The sequence below is a fragment of the Urocitellus parryii genome, chromosome 1 (assembly GCF_045843805.1).
Source record: "Urocitellus parryii isolate mUroPar1 chromosome 1, mUroPar1.hap1, whole genome shotgun sequence".
Lineage (NCBI taxonomy): Eukaryota > Metazoa > Chordata > Mammalia > Rodentia > Sciuridae > Urocitellus > Urocitellus parryii.
Genome location: NC_135531.1, coordinates 256,993,877 through 257,014,761, shown reverse-complemented (window position 1 = coordinate 257,014,761; position 20,885 = coordinate 256,993,877). Strand labels below are relative to the sequence as shown.

The 20,885-nt window shown below is 36.1% G+C and overlaps 1 protein-coding gene across 1 annotated transcript in view; it reads right to left on the bottom strand.

Moving 5' to 3' along the window:
- The window catches only part of LOC144253288 (thyroid receptor-interacting protein 11-like), a 29,204-nt gene extending 14,468 nt beyond the window's left edge, over positions 1–14,736 (bottom strand). Inside the window, exons 1-2 of the mRNA XM_077795098.1 lie at positions 11,474–14,736; positions 10,498–11,206 (exon numbers count right to left, since the gene is read on the bottom strand). Coding sequence (XP_077651224.1) covers positions 10,498–11,206; positions 11,474–14,736 — 3,972 coding nt within the window. The remainder of the gene's footprint in view (positions 1–10,497; positions 11,207–11,473) is intronic.
- Between the last annotated feature and the right edge of the window lie 6,149 nt (positions 14,737–20,885).

Here is a 20,885-nt window from a genome sequence, read left to right as displayed (position 1 = left end):
GTATATCCTCAGTACTACAAGTAAATAAACAGAAATACCAAACATGTCTAAGTGATAACTCCTTTTTCATTTATAATCTGAGTATCAGTGACAAAACTTTGAAAGTGAAAACATAGACTCCACCCCCACCAGAACTTCCCAATTAAACAATAACTGAGGACTAATTCTACTACTAAATGAACAGAAATTATTTTTACCTAAAAATCCTTTCTTTCATACTATACTGTTAGGCCATAAAAATTAAATTTCATCTAAGAGAAGAACTTTTTGTCATTGTTTCTTTTATTGTTGTTTTTGATGTTGCCTCAAGGTCTCCATATGTTGCCCAGTTGATCTTAAACTCAACTCATGGTCTCAAGTGATACTCATGCCTCAGCTTCCCAAGTAGCTGTGACTATAGTTGTGTGCCAAAAAGGCTTAAAAGTCTAAAAGTGCAAGTAATATCATCATTCTGGAATATTAAAACAGGTAACTGTCATTAAATAAGGATAATGATTAAAATAGAAAATCAAATCTCAATTTTTTACTTTGAATTCAAAAGCAGGATTCATACCAAACACTAAAATAACTTTCTCATGCAATGGATGCATAAATATTCAAAAGCAGATGTAGTAAAATTTTAATTAATTGAAAATTCTTAAAATATTAGCTAAATGAATTATGTTTATAAAAGATTAGTGTATACTCTGATCTTTATTTAATTACATTGTTTCTAAGAAAGACCAGACTTTATAATCAAAAACAAAGAATGTTATTCCCCAAACTCTATCAGGTCAGGTAAAGACATAATATGGGCAATTTCTTGGGTGGTTTTGTATAAAGGTCTTTAGCCAACTTTTATCTCTAGAAATAGGCAAAAATGTAATTTGCTTTTGTCAGTGCATCCATAAACCTAATGATGGTTGAGATGTAAAAATAAAACAAAACAAAACTGTACACTCTAAGGCACAGATGGTAGAATGAAGTCAGTTTACAGTCTATCAGCAAAATGTTGATTTAAGTCACAACAGGAAAATTAAAAATAAAAATAAAAACTTGAAATTCACCAGTACCAACCATACAGACAGAGAACTCCAAAGGACACTCTTCAGCCCATCCCAGGAGAATTTTTCTGAATATAAAATCACAAAGGGAAAGTGAAAAAAAATGTACTATAAAGGTAACTGATAAAACCATCCTGTGCATTGTGTGGGGTTGGTTAGTTATTAAATAACAAAGTATGCAAATGCATACATACAGTACCCAACAGATACAACCATTCTCATTAGCCAAAAGCACATCGCCTCATTTGGAGAAAATGATAGGGAAAAACAACAAAATGTCCTAAGGAAGTATTATGTATGGACCATTGTTTTCAAATACTATCTTTTCATCTTTGTCTTACTTTCTGTTTTCTATTCACGAATTTTAATTATCATCAAGAAAATATTTTGAATAGTTCAAAGAGTTAACCCTCCTGAACCACAGAGATCATTTCTTCTCTTTAAAATTTTCAAGGAAACATTAAGCTTTTTACAATTTTGTCTCTGTCTACTATAAAGTCTCTTAAGAGCACCAGATATATTTTATGTGCCGTGGATCCCAAGAGTCTTACACAGTGCTAGCTTAGTAAAGACACATGAGTGCTTAGTGAATATTGGTTGGATAAATTAATGAATAATTTCAGGTAAGTTAAGTCAGTTGTTCAGGAGAATTATCAGCAGCTTTCCAAACACAATTTAATTGCTTTCAGGTCAACATTTGATTCCCCTGTCTGTTTACTTACATTGTATTTTTGAGTCAGTAGTTTTCTTTGTGTTATGAACAAAAAGGGAAAAGGAGAATAAAGAAAAGCCACTTGAACAATTAATCTTATATAAAGACATGTGCTTAATTATCTTTTCTTACATTATTATTATTATTATTATTATTATTATTATTATTATTATTAGTGGTGCTGGGCATTGAACCCAGGGCCTTGCGCATGCTAGGAAAGCACTCTACCAGCTGATCTATATCCCCAGCCACTTTCTGATTCTTATAACCATATTCATACATGATATTATTCTATACAGATTTTCCCAGAAAAAATATTATAATCCTTTCCATTGTATTCTATCACAATTATAATCTTACTTATTGTTTTAAATTATTTTAAAAATATTATTTAATTTTTTGTTTCATTTTGTTTCAGAAATTTACATTATTTGTACCTCTGGCTATTTGAAAGTGTTTCTTAAACTTTATTCATAATCATTAACTATAGAATGGTATGTGCATTGTAATTTTATTCTATACACTTCCTAGGGGTATCTTGCTAAGGACACACTGTAGGAAACTAATAGTTAATTAAAAATGCTTTTACTACTTGAAGAAATCACTTGGTGTTCTGCAATACCACTTGGTACCTATGAATAATTAAATTAAGACGACATAGTCTTTTGGAAGACAATATAAAGACGACAATGAGTACCTGGAAAGATGTTGGAAATCACTAGCATTAGGGAGATGCAATCTGACACCATCTTGAGGCATCATCACACTTAATAGGTTAACCTAAGATAACCAAAGTGGAAATACTAGATACAGATGAGGACTCACAGAAACTGGGTCTCTCCCACCTTGCTGGTGAATCCTGAGAATGGTACAGCCTCTCTGAAAACAGGTCAGTGGATTTTTAAACAAGCAAACCTACCCTTATCACATGGCCCAGCTCTGACTCTGGTGGATGTTTATTCCAATAAACAGGAATGAAATGTCCACCCATGCAGCAACTTAGGTGAATCTCAAGGGCATCGTGCTGCAGGAATAAAAGGCCAATCTCCAAAAGTCATATAGTGCATGATTCCATTTATAGAGCATTCTTGAGATGACAAAATTACAGAAAGGGAGAAAAAATTAGTGGTTCCAGAGGTAACAGATAGTGATGGGGGTGGTGTTGGCAGTGATGCTGTAAAAGGGTAGCAAGAGGCAAGAGAACTGGAGGACATTATATTAGCAAACAAGTCAGGCACAGAAAGACAAATACTGCCTATTCACACTTACTCATGGAAACGAAAGCTGATCTCAAAGAAGTAGAAGAAAGGATAATGGTTACAAAGCCTGGGAGAGGTGGTGTGGGTGGGTAGAGAGAGGATTATTAATAGGTGCAGGGGTGCAGATGGATGGAATAACTTCTACTTTTTTATAACACATAGGATAACTATGGCTGACAATAATTAATATTTCAAAATAGCTAATAATGAGAATTTTGAAAGTTCCCAACACAGAGAAATGACATGTCTTCTGTGAGAGATATGCCAGTGATGTGATCACTATACATTGTATTTATATATTGAAATGCCATTGTATACATATATTAAATGCTATGATTACCATATGCAAACTATACACACACACACACACACACACACACACACACACACAGGCAACTGAAAAGAAAAGTGGAAAGAGAAATTTTCCTGGTAACGGAATAGTTCTGTATCTTGTTTGTATAGGTCATTACAGGAATCTACACAGATGATATACTGTCATAGAACCACAACACATTGTTCTAACATTGGTTGGTCTTCCTGATTTTGATATTGCAGCACAGCTGTATGAGAAGAAACCATTGGGAAAACCAAGTGGAAGGTACATACTATTGTTCTATACTACCTTTACCACTTTCTGTGATTCTATAATTTTTCAAAACAACAAAAAACCTTCATTGATTTCTTCCCATTTTGAATTGATTTCTAAAACAGGCAATACACTACTTTTCCTTTCCATCCTCAATGCAATTTTTCACTATTTTATGTTACCAATCTTCTGTTCTTGTGGGTTTCAAGACTCACTAGATTGACCTTTCTCAGCAATGTTTTCTGCTTTTATAATAGTACATATAATGATAAGAAGAAAGAATTTTGAAATCTCTGTTCTCAACCATAAGGCTAATTAATACACAGAACATAGTATGTTCATTCAGGAAACAGATATGCTTATGTAGAAGGAATATTTGTTTTTAAGAAAAACATTCAAAATATTGTATCAACTACCTGAAGTAGTGAGAGCTATCTATTTTTAGAAATATATAAAACTTTGCTTTGGATAAGTTGGTTATAATCAAGACACTATCAAATTGGAACTTCCTTTCATATTTGGTATCACATATTTAAATGTGAACAGAAAAATAAAAAAGTTAGAAATAAATTTTCAATTCATTCCCCAATCAAATGGAACACTACACAATGAAATGCTTTGCATTTTCATTTGTTGAACAAATGTATCTGGAAGTAACTTGACTTGAAATCTGGGATGTCTAGCCATAAATTATTCTTAGTGTGATATACAGGATATACATTTTAACTACTCTTTTTCTTCGAAAGGATCCTTGAATGCACTATTCAGGAATGATTGGGGAAATTTTTTAAGTAAACAGTGAGCTATTGATCCACTAGGGATACTTGATTTAGGTCACAAGTTTAGAAAATAAACTATCAACTTTATGACAAGAGATCTAATTAATTTATGATTTTTCCTTATAAGGCCTAATGGATCCACTCATTGGTCAAAATTATCCTTTCAGTCACTCACAAAAGCTAAAAAATCAACATCCCCAGGACAATTCTGATAGAACTCTCAATTTGTTAAACATTTTTGCATATGAACATTTGCTCTAAAAATATTTTTATACTTCTTTCTCTCTATGTTGAATGTCTTTATGAGCTAAGATAAAAAAGTGTCCCTTTAAGAATCTTTGTAAAACTTATTAAGGCCCCTTTCCATATAATAAAGCAATTTTTATATTATTACTTTTATCTTCTTTATTTCTTGGCTATTCCTATGTCCAGAAGTATACATTTTAGCAAAACGATTTCAACAAATACTTTTCTTTGCAGCTTCAAGTCTATTATATACTTAAACATGGAGCTTAAAGCGCTGTATTGTTCTTGGAGCTGTTTCTCAGTCTTTCTTGTCATGATATCATGTGCCCCTTAATAACCTCCATGAGAACAGAGCTCCAGAGTCCATAATCCTGAGGATGAAGTAGCCGGTATGGTGGGTATTCAAGATGAAGTTGCTATTAATTCTGTACCAAAACCATCAAATTCCTTTAGAAGCATTAATCCCGAAAAATGAAAGGAGAAGAAATGTGTTGCCACGTGACAATACTCTACTTGTAGCCAAGGTGAGCTGTGGTCGTAGGTCAAAGACTACTGAGGTTTAGGCTTCCTTAGTGTGGCTCAGCCTAGCTCACTGTAACTGCCACCTACAGCCTCATATGCTCCCTGTGCTCAGCACTGCCCCTCTCTTGTAAATAATAACTGCGTTTAGCCCTAAGCCTTACATAAAATAGAAAATGTATTTCTTAACTTAGTGACCCAGATTTCCATTCACTGGGAAGGAGAATATCATCCCTTTCTTAATGGTTAATTGAAACTGCCAGGTAAATTACGTATAATCACTCAAAATTCCTAAAGTCATTAACCTACTGAATGGACTTCCACATTTCTCCACCACCACTACTCTTTAATCCTCATACCCATACACTCATTACCATCAAAGACTATTAGCTCATGTCTTTATATAACCAGCCCTAGCTAACAGCAGTGGAGATTGGCACTGTGAAATAGAAATATTGGTTTGAAGTCCTGTTGCTTTGGCATTTTCTAGGCTATCTTAAAATGTCAGTGGTGTATATATGTTCAAATATTGTTGTCTGGCGAGTTCCCCAGGGCTCCAAAAGTGAGATAGAATGACTCCACATTTGACTAGTGACTGTGAAAGTGCCATAAAGCTTACCAATTGGTTCTTGAGACCCATTAGTTAAAGTCACATGATTATTTTTTCAGTTGTCAACTCTTATCATTGTCCTTTCCTGAAGCCCACAAGGTTTGTCAACACAGATGGACCCAAGAATTCAAGGAAGCCATCCCTCAGTTTCAATGTGTGTCCCTCCCACACACACCCTCTGGTGGATGGACACTCCAGGATTCCATACCCTCATTTGCTTATTCATCTTGATCGGATATTGTTCTGTATAGAAATGAAAGACTGGACGACTGGACTCGGAAACTCTCAGCATGGCTGCCAGTGAAGTAAATCAAAGGGATTCCTAGGCCTGAATCCAAGTTAGGTTGGACCTCTTTCTCTTGCTCTACCAGGATAGGAAGGATACAGCACTATTTCCAACCAGTTCCTTAATTTAACTCCCTTTAGAGTTGTCATTGTTTTTTTTTTTTTTCAAAGTCATTATAAAGAAGATTACATAGTCTCAGCATCTCTAGGAAAACATCATAGGTTGAAAATGGAGTTAGAAGTGTTTTTTTTTTAAGCCCCAAAACTGACTCATTAGGTTACTGGAATTCTTTATAGACCTGAAGATACATAAATCTATGCACATACACAGATGAAAGTCCACACATTCTTTGTTAGGACAGTCATTTTGGGCATGATTCATTTGTATTTAGAACTCAAGTTAAAAGTCACTATGAATTTGTGCCACTGGTGACTTGAAGTAATGACTTTGTGATCAATCTCAATTGCTTAGGTTAAAAAAAAAAAGTTTGTTACATGATTTTTTGGTTGTTTTGGTATGGGAATTAAACCCAGAGATGCTTATCCACTGAGCTACATCCCCAGTTCTATTGATTTTATTTTGTGAAAGGGTCTCTCTAAATTGATGAGGATGGCCTCACACTGCTGCAATTAAAGGCATATGTCACCACACCCTGCTGGGTTTACAATTTTTTTTAAAAGAAATACATGTACTCATAAAACAAAGCCTTGATGAACAGATAAAAAGTCTTATAAGTAAGCTCAAACTATTTTAAAAATGCTTTTCCTGAGGCTTCAGATTATTTTGAAGTTATAGAAATCATATTCTTTTTATAAGATCATTTTTCCTGCATTATAATTGCACATAATAGTGGTCTTCATTGTTACACATTGGTGCATTCACATAACCTAATTTGGGTCAATTAGATTGCCCAGTACCTTCCCTTACCCCTCCTCTCCTCGCCTCTGGAAATCACTTATTAGGATCCCTGAGAAGGACAAGAAAAAAGGAAATAAATTGTTTGTTAGATGACAGTTCTTCAATGCCAAGGATCATTCAAGGTATCATCTACAGAGCATTGCTCAAAACTTGGGGGCATAGAAGAGGAAGCTACTCTGGTTAACTGTTGCAGAGTTTGATCAGTTCAATGGATTTGGGACTAGGTATATTTTGCCTGTCCTCAATAAAAGTTTTTCAAATGGACAAGCTAACCAGCAAAGCTGCTGCAGCCCCTTCTGATCAGTCTAGTATTCCTTACTCTAAGCAAATCATCCTAAAGAAAACTAAGAAAACTCCACTTTTGATATCATTCGATACTCTCTCCGTGTCTATAAATTCCTAAAGGTTTGTGATAAATTATCTCAAATAATATTTCATCTGTGCTTATAAAGAGTATACAGATTTTAATGTCAGACCAAATAAAATCCAGTGACAGACATTAATAGCATATATCAAATATTTAATAAAAAGGCTAGCAAATTCAGTGTCTTTAATAAAACTTTAATAAATTTATGAGACAAGGTAACTGAAAGCACAATATTTCCTTAGGAACTGTTCTGTTTGGTTTTATCTTGTTTACAATATACAAGCTTTTTATAAGAATGCAGGGAGTATGAAATCTTCTAAGGCTATCTTGGTGTTTTCTCAATTAAGCCCCTTGTCTTAAAAAAAAATCCTAAATCTATATTAATCTTTGCAATTTTCTGAATACCTGTATAACATATTTTTCTCAAGTTTGCAGTAAGGTCACTGTTTCCAAGAGCTCTTCAATTCTGAAATAAAAGAAGTGTTTTTCCCAGCATTGAAACACAAAGGCTCACCTAGACACAATGGGGTGAGCAGAACATATAAAAATCTCTCATGACAAATCTGAACTCTGCTTTTCCCAACCATAGGAGTCGTATTGGAAGAAAATTCCAAGCAATTTGGCAACTTGAAGCAAAATATAGACTTTGATATTGCACCATTCTTCTTAGGAGTAAGCCATGTGATATTGCAGGAAGGCAGATTTTAGTGCTGAATTTCTGATTATATTCCCCCCCAAAGTTATTCCATGCATATCAGGCAAGAATGAAACCTCAAAAAATAAATAAAAAAAGAGACAAAAAACTTTGGACTTAATAAGGCTGGATCATATTTGCATGTTCATGCATTTTTACCACACATCATACCTTCTTGTTTCTTCCTTGCTCTGATTGGAAGCATGTGCTTTCATTATTCATTTTGGCATAATAAGTTATTACTTCATAATGAGTCAGTCAATTTACTTAGAACAAGAAATTCACCTAAGGACTCATGTCTTAGGGATGCTTTAAAAAAAAAAAAGTAAGTGTGCATTTTGCACCATAGAGTATTCCCAGAGTTTCTTAGAATTCTTGCAACTGATGCTGGAAGCTTTGAAATAAAGCAGAAGGCAGAAGGTCTGTGGTTTGTGACCCTTCCCAAAGTAGATAAAAGTTGATAGTCATTGAATGCAAATAAACAACTATGCCTCATTGAATTATTTCCTGTCACTAAAATGCTAATAGATCTGAAGGAATTGTGACTCCCTTTTTCTATAATCCAGGAAAAATAAGAAATCTAAAGACTTTAATAAGCACATATAATTTCTGATAAAGGACCGTAGTACTTCCAAGGCTCTCAACTTAAAAACACAAAAAGAGAAACGTCATCATTTTCCATAGCATTTGGAAACTTTCCATAGTTTGGAAACTCTACTATCAGAGCTCATCCGTTCTCAGACATTTCTAGGTTTTTAATACTTAGCCAATCTGAGATTGGGATGCCTCTTACAGTTGTTGTCTCGGTGATTTTGTTCCTGCCTAACAACTGATGGCATCTTGATTTTGGTAAAATAATGTAAATGTTAAGGTGAAATAAAGAAAAAAGAAAGGAAAAGCTGATGGATATAGCTACTGGGTGTTTTGTCATCCCTTATTTATTTTTGTAAATTAAGATAAAAGATAAATCAAAAGTTTCTAGCTTAAGTTAGGTAAAATCAGAGAGGAGAAAAAAGGAGCTAATACTTCTCTGACACCTGTAATTTCTAAAACCACTAAGAGCATTTTTATTAAAATTCATTTTATTAAAATTTATATTAAATTATATAATTAACATTAAATAATTTAATCTATATTAAATCTTATTTAAATTGACTTTATTAACATGCAATAATTTAAATAAAATTTAATAAATTTTTAAATAAAATCATACTATAATTAATATAAATTAATAAACAATATCAATAAAATAAATTTAAATCAAACAATACTATTAATAAATTTAAACAATATTAATTAATAAAATAAATTTAAATTAGATTAATTTATATTAAATTATAGTATGATTTATATTAAAAATTTATTAAATTTTATTTAAGTGAATTTTAATAAAAGTGTTCTTCATGGTTTTAGAAACTACAGGTGTCAGAGAGGTATGTGCTATGCAATCTGCTTCTTCTCTACTCTGATTTCACCTACTTAAGCTAGAAACTTTTGATTCATCTTTTACCTTAATTTACAAAAAGGTTGCAACTACTCGTTTTTTAAAGCCTTTCATCTTTCAAAAATTTATGTTATCTTCTTTCTCTCCCCAAATGTTTTTGATCAAATGTCTTTATAAGCATTATTTTGGAGCCCCAAAAGTATGTAAATAAACAGTCCAGGTATTTAATGATACATACTTACTAACTTTTCCATTGGCAATGGATCGTGTGATTCCACTTTGGGGTTGAATCATGAAAATACTCTTCCTTCTGGACATATTTAACATCTAGAAAACTGAATTAATGTGAAGTGAGTTTTCTATAGAAATGGTATTAAGTAACATGGTTAGGGGTCATAGTATTTGGATTCAAAGAATCTTAGAATTTATCCAAGAAACTTCATGTTCAGGCTCTCCCCGTTCTAATTTTCTTTTACTTGTTGTACAAGGTTTTCTTTGATCAACTAAAAATTCACAACGTTTTGCAATATCATATTTGGTTTTCATATACTCTAAATCGGAGATATATATCCTTTTCTTAAGGGTTGGATCTTTCTTCTTCCTTGTTAATTAAATGCATCATTTTTATTTAATGCCATTAAATTTATCAAATATAATCATTAAAAAAAGAGGTTGGAGCTAATGGTTCACTAAAGCTACTCTGTACAGTTGCTCTCAAAAGTACATCAGAATTGAAGCCTGGTGATGATTAGCTGCTACAGTGGAACAAAATTTTATAAAGAAAAACTGCTACAGCAAACAAAACAAATTTTTAAAAACTGTTATAACAAAAAAACACACAACAACAATAAAAATACCTATTAGCTATATACCTATATATACCAGTGTTTTTCCTTTCTCTTTTTGTCTACAAATACATGAGTTTTCCCAAAGGCCACTCTGTAAAAAAAGCACAAAGTGTTTATAAAGTCTTCTTTAGAGTGTTAAATCATCTCTGGATGAGATTGACTTTGCTTTAGAAGGTGCTCTAGTACAACTGTGGCGCTGTTGTCCGGGGACACTGGCAATGGTGTAAAGGTGGGCATGAAATCTGCGATGGGTTTAAAAAGAGGATGCCCAGGTCCACCAAGACCAACTCCAGCTAGGTTACTAAGAGGCACAGCTGCCGAACGGGGAACCAAGAATGGATTCCCGTTGGTGCTTCGACCACCTCTGAATTTGGCTGCCTCTTTAACACTTCCTGGCACATTGCCACCTTGCTCTCTCCTTCCTGGTGAGTCTGGACAGTCCATGGCATGAGCAGAGAGTTTGGGTGGTGGAACAGAGGGATGAGATTCCATTTCCAGAAATTTGACAAAGAGTTCTGAAAAAGAACTATGAAGCCCAGGTTGTTGATTTGGTGTCATAGGTATGTTGGGGACACTTTTCGATGCCCCGCCAAGCCAACTAGCCATCCACTTAGAAACACCACCAGAATCTTCACTCAACAACTGCTCCATTTCCTGCTTTGGAATGTCCAGGATGCTTCCCATTAACTGTAAGGCTTCTCGGCGTTTACCTTTGGGTGTACGGAAATGACCTATAAAAAGATTTCTCATGAGGACTTTGTCCACTTTTCCTTCTGGGCTGTTTGTCAAAGTCGACAGTTTCTTTTGTGCCTTGTCCAACATTTCTTTTCCGAGCTCGTTTTGTCTTTTAAGTTCTTGGATCTGTTGTTCCTTCCGATCCAACTCTTCTGTAAGTCTGGAAGCAGAATGCAACATAGCATTTGTTTCCTCCAAACGTTCCTGCAATGATGATACTTGTCCTTCTAGTTTTTCTGCCTTGTTCTTCCATTCTGCTATCGACTGTTTTTCTTTTGCTAATTCAGCAGAATGCATTGCTTTCTCTTCTTCTTGGAAGTGTTCTAGAACTCTTTGAAGGTTAGTTGATGACAGGGCATACTGCCTAACTCGTGCCTGGGAGATCGAAAGCTGCAATGCATTCTCATCCCTCTGTTGAGAGACCAACCTCAACTGTTCTTGCAGTGACTCTATCTGGAGGCTAGCTTGATGACTTGCCTTAGAAGATGACACTAGCTTCTCCTCCAAAAGCGTGACTTCCTTTCTCAGTTTCATCTCTTGGTCTTCTGCAGCCAAAATGTCCTGCGTGTAAGACTCTTCTGATTCCAAGAGATGGCTGCTTAGCCTTTCTAGCTCCCGGTTCAAGCGTAGTTCTTTGTCACGGAACTCTTGAACCTCCTGCCTGAGAGTACTGTTTTCCATCTGTACTTGTTTGAGTGCTACGATGACTTGGTCTCGTTCTTGCTGAAATATAACTGTCTTCTCCTGCATTTTTGCAACTGCATTGGAAAGCTGACTTTTTTCTTGTAGCAGTTGCTCAAAAGCAAGAGCTTTCTCCTTCATTGACTCACACTCCAGTTCTTTTTCTCCCAGCCTCACAGAGAACTTCGAGCTTGTCTCTTGTAGTTCTTGATACTCCCTTTCCTTTTCTGTGGATGCTACTCTCAATTTTTCATTTTCCCCTTTTAATTTAGAAAAGTCCACTTCGAAAATCAATATTCTCCCCTTTAGGTCTATTACTGTTTGCTTCAACAACTCCTTTTCCTTCCATAGGTCACACTGTTCACTTCCACTTTCTCTATTGAGGCTTTTTACATTTGTTTCTTGAAAAATATCAGAATTCTCTGTTTGAGCATCGAGTCTTTCTCCAGGCACCTGGGATTGTATTTGTTCAATCGTTTTCTGCAAGTTCTTAATTTCCTCATCTTTTTCTAAAAGTAACTGGATATGCGCAGCATTCAGCTGCTCATATTGGTGTTTAAGGTCATCCATTTCCTTCTTCTGCTCCTGTAAAGACTGAAGGAGTCGCGTTTTACGCTTGTTTTGATTTGTGATTATCTTTTGATGGTGTTTAATTTCATTTTCCAGATGATTTTTGACTATTTTCAGTTGAGATACCTCCGATTCTACTTCTGGGATACCATCAAGGGTTTTAGGCTCAGCCACAGGGACAGCTCGATTCTGCTGTTCCTTAAGGCTCTCCAGTTCTTTTTGCAGATGGTTGTTTTCTGCTGTCATGGAGCCAAGACTTCTGTCCTTTTCTTCTATGGTTTGCCTTAAAGTTTCATTTTCTCTTAAGGCCTGAGAACACTCATCTAAATCCTTTTGTAGTTTTGAACATTTTTCTTCGAGTTTTTCAATAAAAACTTCTTTCTCCTTTATAAGTTGTATCAATTGCTTCTGTTCTTCCACATGAGGTTCCAAAATTTCCTCAGTTTCTTTTGGATCAGTAGTCATTGGTTCAATATTCTTTTTGAGTCCTGCTATTTCAAAGTCCTTCTCTTGCTTGAGTGGAACTACACAATCAGGTTTCAGCTGTAAGGCAGAGGTATTCAAATGAGATGCACTGGAGAGTTCCTGAATAGTCTGCCTGTCGTTCTTTGCTTCTTCCCACAGTCTTTTTTCTGCCTGGTGCAGTTCCGCTTCTATCTCTTCTTTGTCTCTTATTAGAGTCTCCTTGACAGTGTCTTTTTCTTGAGACACTTGATTGTTAGCAGCAATGGATGCTTCCAACTTACGTCTTACATCTTTACATGGTAAAATCAACATTTCATTCTCCTTTTTGAGATCAACAGGAACTTTCTTTGAATTTTCATTGAGCTCTTCTACTTCTGAAAGATTTTGCCTTAAGTTGCTCACTTCAGCTTCCTGTTCTTGAAGCAAGTCATCCTTCACATTACTGTTAGAGTCTTCATTCAGAGAACTTTGCAACTTACTCTGACATCCAGACAGCTCACCTTCAGTTTTTCTAATGTGTTCCTTAAGCTGAAGGTTTTCCTGCTGGATGTTTAAGCTACTTTGTTGTGACTTATTTAGCTGATCTACTAAATCTTCTACTTGATCTTCAAGCTTCTGCTTGGTTAAATGCAAATCCCTGAGGCTCTGTGCATTCTGAGTTAACTTCTCCTTCTGCACATGCAACTCTTGGGATAGGTTCATTTTATCATCCTCAAGTTGATGAACTCTCTTTTTTTCATCATCTAGATCTTGTTTCAATTTCTGGATGACAAGGTCTCCTTCTTTTCCTTGTTTTGATAGCTCATCTTTTATCAAAATCATGTGCTTTGTAGCTTCCTGATTCTGATGGTCCAGTTCTTCTAACTCAGCTATCAGCATTTTCTTTTCATGGATACTCTGATTCAGTTCTTCCTCCTTTGCCTTCAAGTGAAGTTTTAAGTCATGTAATTGGACATTCACATTCATGTCTGTTGAAGCTGTGTTTTCAACGACTTGAGAGTCACAGCTCAGTTTTGACAGTGTTATCTGAAGTTCCTCCTTTTCTTGACTCAATGATGACTTCTCTTTTTCTAAAGCTTCCACATGCATTTTAAGTTTCAGGTTGTCTTCAGCAAGACTCTGATCCTGGTTTAAATCATGTAGTCTCATTATTTCCTTTTCAGCATCAGACAGGGCTCGTTGTAGCCTCAACACTTCTTCCATTGATGAAGAATTTTGTGGAAGGATTGTTCCCTTTTCTGCCACAGTAGCACTCTGCTCCAAAACTGACACTTCAGGCTGATGATCATCTAGGTCTGGACTTGGGTTTCGTTCAAGAGTCTTGATAGTATTTTGCAGTTTGGAGATTTCACTGGGGTCAGAATTCTGTGTTCCCTGAGCCTCAGCAATATGCCTCGAATGGCCAACTTTAGATTCAAGTCTCGAAACTTCAACTGACAATGTGTTTATTTCTTGGTGGGACAAAATTAGGTCACTATAGTCCATGTCATCATCATCAGAAAAGGCTGAAAAATCACTACTGATCTGGGAACCCAATGGAGCCAGTGCAGTGGTTGTTGGTACACCACAAGCTCCTGAACCTACCCATTGAGCAGCTGCCTGGAGGTTGAACACTTGATCTTGCAGTGCCATCTGTCTACCTTTCAGATGGCTGATCTCTACCTCCTTCTGTTGCAGTTGATTTCCATACCTTGGACACTGAGGATTTATTTGCAGCTCTGATGCTTCATGTTTTTCCTCCAGATCAGTACAATACTTTTGAGGACTTTCACTCTCCGATCTTAGTGGAGAATTACTAGCTTCCATTTCCTTTCTCCCACAATCAGGTAAACCTGCTGCTCTGTCTCCTATGTCATCCAGAAGCATTCCCCTGGTGAACCTGGATACATGGTCGGTGAGAGAAGGCAAGCTGCTTCCCACCTGCCCCAAGAAGTTGCCCAAGCCTGAGCCCAGGCCTCCAAACCAGGACGACATCGCCACCACATTAGGGAGCCAGCGGACCAGCTCCGAAAACCGCGTCCAGCACCATCCACTTCTCTCCTCAGAACAGCCTCAAGCGTTGCTGGGGTCCATTATGACTCCAGAAAGTCTCAGAATTCCGAGAATCGCGGGGCTCCGCCAACACCAACCGCCTTCTTCTGCCTGTAAAAGCAGAGGCCTGTCATGGTCTTTGACCAGGGACTGGCAGCCAGTGGCACAGTCACCCCTCACGCCCCACCCCCAGGGGCCTCTGCATCTTCCCTGGACTTTCCTGTCAGCGATTGGCTCCAGGATTGGGGAGGGCTGGCTGGGAGGAGCTAGAGATACAGGAAAGTGTTCTAGTCTGAGTCCAAAGGCGGTGTGCTCAGGAACCACCAAGAATCAATGTTGTAGAGGAAATCCGAAGGTGGTTCACTGGAGAGGTCCCTCTTGCCTGGGAGAGGGGGACTTTTTGTTGCATTCAGGCCAGTTGCATTCCGTTGACAAGGTGAGGTCTGGCTCCATTACAGAGTGCAATCTATTGAACTAAAAGTCCCCGATTCAATAGTAAAAAAAAAAGTCCAGATTCAATCTGGTTACAGTGGTTGTTGCTCCTACTTCTAAAAGGCATTTCTGATCACTCAGATTCATGGTTCATTCTGAACACAGCTGTTTGTCATTTTATGTTTCTAGCTGTGAGATATACCTACCTACTGTATTCAAAACTGACCATCCAAATAGCATTTCTCTTCTTCTAAATATGTTTGGAATATTCCTGGAAACTTTGGGGGATACAGAGGGAAAACCCTGCTTCATTCTTGAGCACATGTGACAAAAAAGCGCCCAAGAATCATACATGTATCCTTATACACATATTCAGTGCTTAAAACGTACAAGGCATTGTGTTACATGTTGTGAACAACATAAATCTGTGTTATATACATTTCCTGCTATTAAGAACAAAATTGAATAGAGTCAATCAATGGAGAAAATGTTATATACAGTGATTCTTTGAATTATGATTCAAGGTCAATCATTGATGACAGGGATGGTGAGGATCTCCTATGGGGGAAAAGACCAAGTAAGAAAGAGTAGCCAGAAGTAGAGAGCCCTTAATAATGTTGCTTCGTTAAAACACAGTTTGAAGATGTAAATCATCAAGGCTTTTTGAGTCTATAAACATAGGGTGATCAATTCTATGCGAGATATTAAGTTTGTACTTAGCAGATTTATATTTTTAAGAATTGGCATAATCAATGAAATATTCCACACATATTTGTAGGAAGAGTAACATAATACTCTCCTGACAATACAGTAGTAGAAGGGTTGATTTCGACTGAGACGTTGCTCAGTGAATGATATATTACCCATAAATTTGAATTATCATTGTCATGAGGAAGTGGGGTGAAAATAAGAATTGAAAAGAGTCCAAGAATGTTATGCAAGCTGTGAAAGTAGATGCTTTTGCATCGAGTGACTTTTTTACGCAGGACAAAGAATTAAAGGTAGTTCTGATGTCTATAAAATGATCAAAATAAAAAGCCAATCTCATAAAGAAATTTAAGTCTTGTCTATGTGGAAGCAATTGTGTAACTCATGAGCATCAATGATGTCACTGAGAAAACAAGGCAAAGGCTCAGGTAAAGGAAGCTTCAGTTTTTAGATGGCTTATTATATGTCAGACATTCGGCTTGTTGTTTCCTAGATGGTCTTTCATTTATTTGGTATAAGAATTCTTGGGGAATACCTAGGAGAAGACGTGGAAGAAAAAAAAAAGAGAAGGCATTGAAGAAGAAAGAGTGAGAGGAGAAATGGATAAAGAACAATCATTACATGGTTTTGTGATCTAAAGCAAAAGGAAAGAGGAGAGGGCAAAGGTTGGTGTCAGTGGTCAGATGCTGCGTGAGGAGCACATGGAGGATGAAGTCTGAGGAAGTTGGTTATTAATGATCTTTGTGGTTCATGAATAGAGCATGGGGAGTGAAAGTGGGATTTCAAGGTAGTCAGGAGGTGTTCAATACGTGGAAAAATTGCTAATTCTTACCTTGAGAGTGTTTTTGATGTATATTCAGAATGTCAGTAAATCAGATATGGTTGGGTTATCTCCTGTTATGCATTAATTTCATGATTTTATCATTGAACTTTTTCTTAGGCAGATATATTTTATATTGATGCATTAAATTAGCTTTGATTTTTCTTTCTAAATGTTTATCATCTAGTAGGTTCTAGGTTTGTATATCATTTCTTTATTCTTTGTATTGCAAAACTACTTATTTAAAAACTGGCTAAATAAAAATCATGTTGTAATAAGAGTGGAATGAGTCTATTGTTTTTATGAAAATCTTTCCAAGTTGTTCTCTTCGTTTTTGTGTCAATATCCAGCCACAGAAACTAAACAAACAACACCTGGCTAGGGAAGATAGGAATGTAACACACACAATGCTTATGTCCCTGTGAGACACATTGAGATTATTAGGCAGATGAAGAAAGGTCTTCAAGGGAAAGGTTGATTTTTCCCATATCTGTAAGGCAATGATAGCTCTTTGTGTGATTTTATAGTGTACAAATGTTCCAGTGGATTAGTCACAAATTTAATCATTCATCTAGATGTTTGGTCAAACATCCAGACAGTTTTGTCAACTTTATGTGAAACAACTTAATACCCTAAAGTGACTGAAATTGTTATTGTAATGTATAGCAGCCTTGGACTGTGGAAAGTATTAAATAAAACCCATCCATACAACCTTAACAAAGAAAAATAGAAACTGACACACACCCATCGGTTCTTATGGTCATGCTTATTTATAGTGATAATTGAAACTCAATAAAATTTGTTTTCTCCACAGAATCTAAAGATTTAGTATAAGGTGATATTTTGAATATTTCTTCAGTTGTATAAATTGGAAAATAATGTGAATTTCTTGACTTCCCTAATCTGGAGTTAATTCATCTGCAAAGCTCAGTGTCATTGTAAAGATTAACTAGAGTGAATATAAAATGCCTGGCACTTTAGAGCTTGTAGCTCTTATGCTTTTTCTAAATTCTCAAAATAGGTACAGCTCTTTAAAATCATGGTGTTATGTTTATCTGGAATTTTAGCCTCCTAGTGTTCCTTTGCTCTCTTAACCTAGACATGGAATGTGCAACTATTTAGGGCCAATATGATTACCTCACTCCAAAAGTATACTTTTTACACTGACAATGTTCTTCCTACTATCTTGGCAAAGGACATAGTGAGGAACAAACAGATATAATCTGTATCTGATTAGAAAACTAATTAAGAAGAAAGAATAAATACGTGAATAACTAAATGAATACATATTATAAAGTATACTCTACTCAAAATGTACAATTCTTGCAAGAAAGCAGAACTGAATTGCCTGGTTTGCAATAGATTGTCCAAAAAGAGTCTGAGGAAATGAAACAGAATCTATTTCTTGCAGCATAAGTATGCTTACCAGGTAAATCATGAAGAAATTTGCTGTTCTAGGCACAGAAAACTGATGTGTGACCTGTGTCAGGAAAGAGCTTTCTGCATTGAGAAACTGAAACAAGACTGGGAGATTGAAATGTCAGAATAAGGGGAAGCAGATCTGAGATCAGAGTGGAGGCTGGGGGAATGGAAAAGAAAGGCCATCAAAGGCATTTAGAGTAGCTCAAGTTTCTTTTTTTTTTTGGAATGAAGGATTGAACCCAGGGGCACTTAAACACTGAGTCACATTTGCAACCCTTTTTTAACTTTGTCTTTTGAGACAGGGGCTTACTAAGTTGACAGACTCACTGAATCGCTGAGGCTGGCTTTGAACTTGTGATCCTCCTGCCTCAGCTTCTGGAGCCACTGGAATTAGAGTCACTCATCATTGTGCCCAACTCAGGTTTAATCTTTTAATTTTTTAACATATTGCTTACATCTTTTTAATAATTATTATTTTAATTTATATATGACAACAGAATGCATTACAATTCACATTACATACATACAGAACAATTTTTCATATCTCTGGTTGTATACAAACTATATTCACACCAATTTGTGTCTTCATACATTTACCTTGGATAATAATGACCATCACATTCCACCATCATTTCTAACCCCATGTCCCCTCCCTTCTCCTCCCACCCCTCTGCCCTATCTAGAGTTTGTCTATTCCTCCCATGCTTCCCCTCCCTACTCCAACAAGAATCACCCTCCTTATATCAGAGAAAACATTTGACATTTGGATCTTTGGGATTGGCTAACTTCACTTAGCATTATCTCCTCCAGCTCCATCCATTTACCTACAGATGCCATAATTTGATTCTCATTTAATGCTAAGTAATATTCCATTGTGTATAAATGCCACTTTTTTATGCATTCATCTACTAAAGGTCATCTAAGTTGGTTTCACTATTTAGTTATTGTGAATTTTGCTGCTATAAACATTGATGTGGCTGTGTCCCTGTAGTATGCAGTTTTTAAGTCCTTTGGGTATAGACCGACCAGAGGGATAGCTGGGTCAAATAGTGGTTCTATTCCCAATTTTCCAAGGAATCTCCAAACTGCTTTCCATATTGGCTGTGCCAATTTACAGTCCCACCAACAGTGTATGAGTGTACCTTTTACCCCACATCCTCCCCAACAATTATTTTTGTTTGTCTACATAATAGCTGCCATTCTGGCTGGAGTGAGATGAAATTAAACCCCTGTCTCTCACCATGCACAAAACTCAACTCATATGAATCAAGGACCTAAGGATTAAACCAGAGACCTTGCATCTAATAGAAAAATTATCAAAACCAAAGTATAATATTTATCTATATATATATCTTTGTATATAATATCTATTCAGCATGTGCATATACAGATTGAAAATATGTATATGCATATATATTTAAAAGGATGTTGCTGATTCAATATATATAAAATACTATAATCTAAGACCAATTATATGTAAAAATAATGTATATGACAAGAATACAAATGACAGGAAGATGGGAAAATATAATGCTACTGATGTAAAGTTCTCATATTTTCTGTGAAGCACTTTAAATATTACTTGAAAATATATCATGATAAGTTAAAGGTCCACATTTTATTACCAAAACTACTAAAATATATTTAATAATGTATGCTTTGGAAATATAACAAAATTCAGGCAAAACAAGTCCAAATCAAATATTGGTTAAGGTTCTGAGTCAGTCATCATTCACAGAATTGTATTAAAGCATATGAAATAAAGTCTAATATCTGTTGAATTTCATGTGCTGGGATTTAACCAAATGTCTAAATATATTCTCTAATTTAATTTCCACAAATGATGAAAAGACTGGGTTACTAAGTTTACATAGCAAAATATTTGAGGAACACCAGAATTCAGACCTAGAGAGTTCATTTCAGCCCACAATAAAATTTTTTCTAAACCTATATGAAAAAGTAAACTGAGTAAGTACAAACCTATTGTCTGTACAAACTCACATTGTACTGTATGATTTTCATTATCTGCCTAATCAGGTACCAAACAAAGTTTGTTTACTACTTTAAAACTTGTATTTGAGTACATAACCCATACCTAGGCCTCCTTAGCCTGAAGGAAATGTAATGATATTGCCATTAAGAACATTTTGTCTCTTGTTCCTGCTCATTATTTCAAGCCCTCTAGCTCCTTCTGAAGTATTTTTTGGTATCTCCGGGGTATGTCTCACATATGTTCACAGATGTAACATTGCAATTTTGTCCCTCCCCTGTGGGGATCTCCCTCCCCAGCCAGGTTGGCAACACAAGATTCTGCTCTCTGGGATGCTATGTGAACCATTCCCCTATGCCCACTGCACCCGGTACTTGCTGAAGTCTAGAGCCCAGAAAACCCATGCCAACGGCATTGTCCTCCAACATCCCTAAAGTCACGCTGGTGTGCTATTCCTGGTATTGCCTGTCTCTGCAAAGCTGTGTGCATCTCTTACCTCAGTGCCTAGAAGGACCTTCTGTTCAAGCTCAGCTGAGCCTTGGAGTCAGGTCATGTTATCCCAGCTCCTAGTGCACATTGGCTAGATGTTCTCCTTCCATGGAAATTATCGGGTGCCCAACTTCTCAACCTGCCTGGCATGAGAATCACTTGGAGCATATGGAAAAAATATCAATGTTTGACCACCAATGCACAGGTCCCAGATGAGTCTAATGTGCAGCT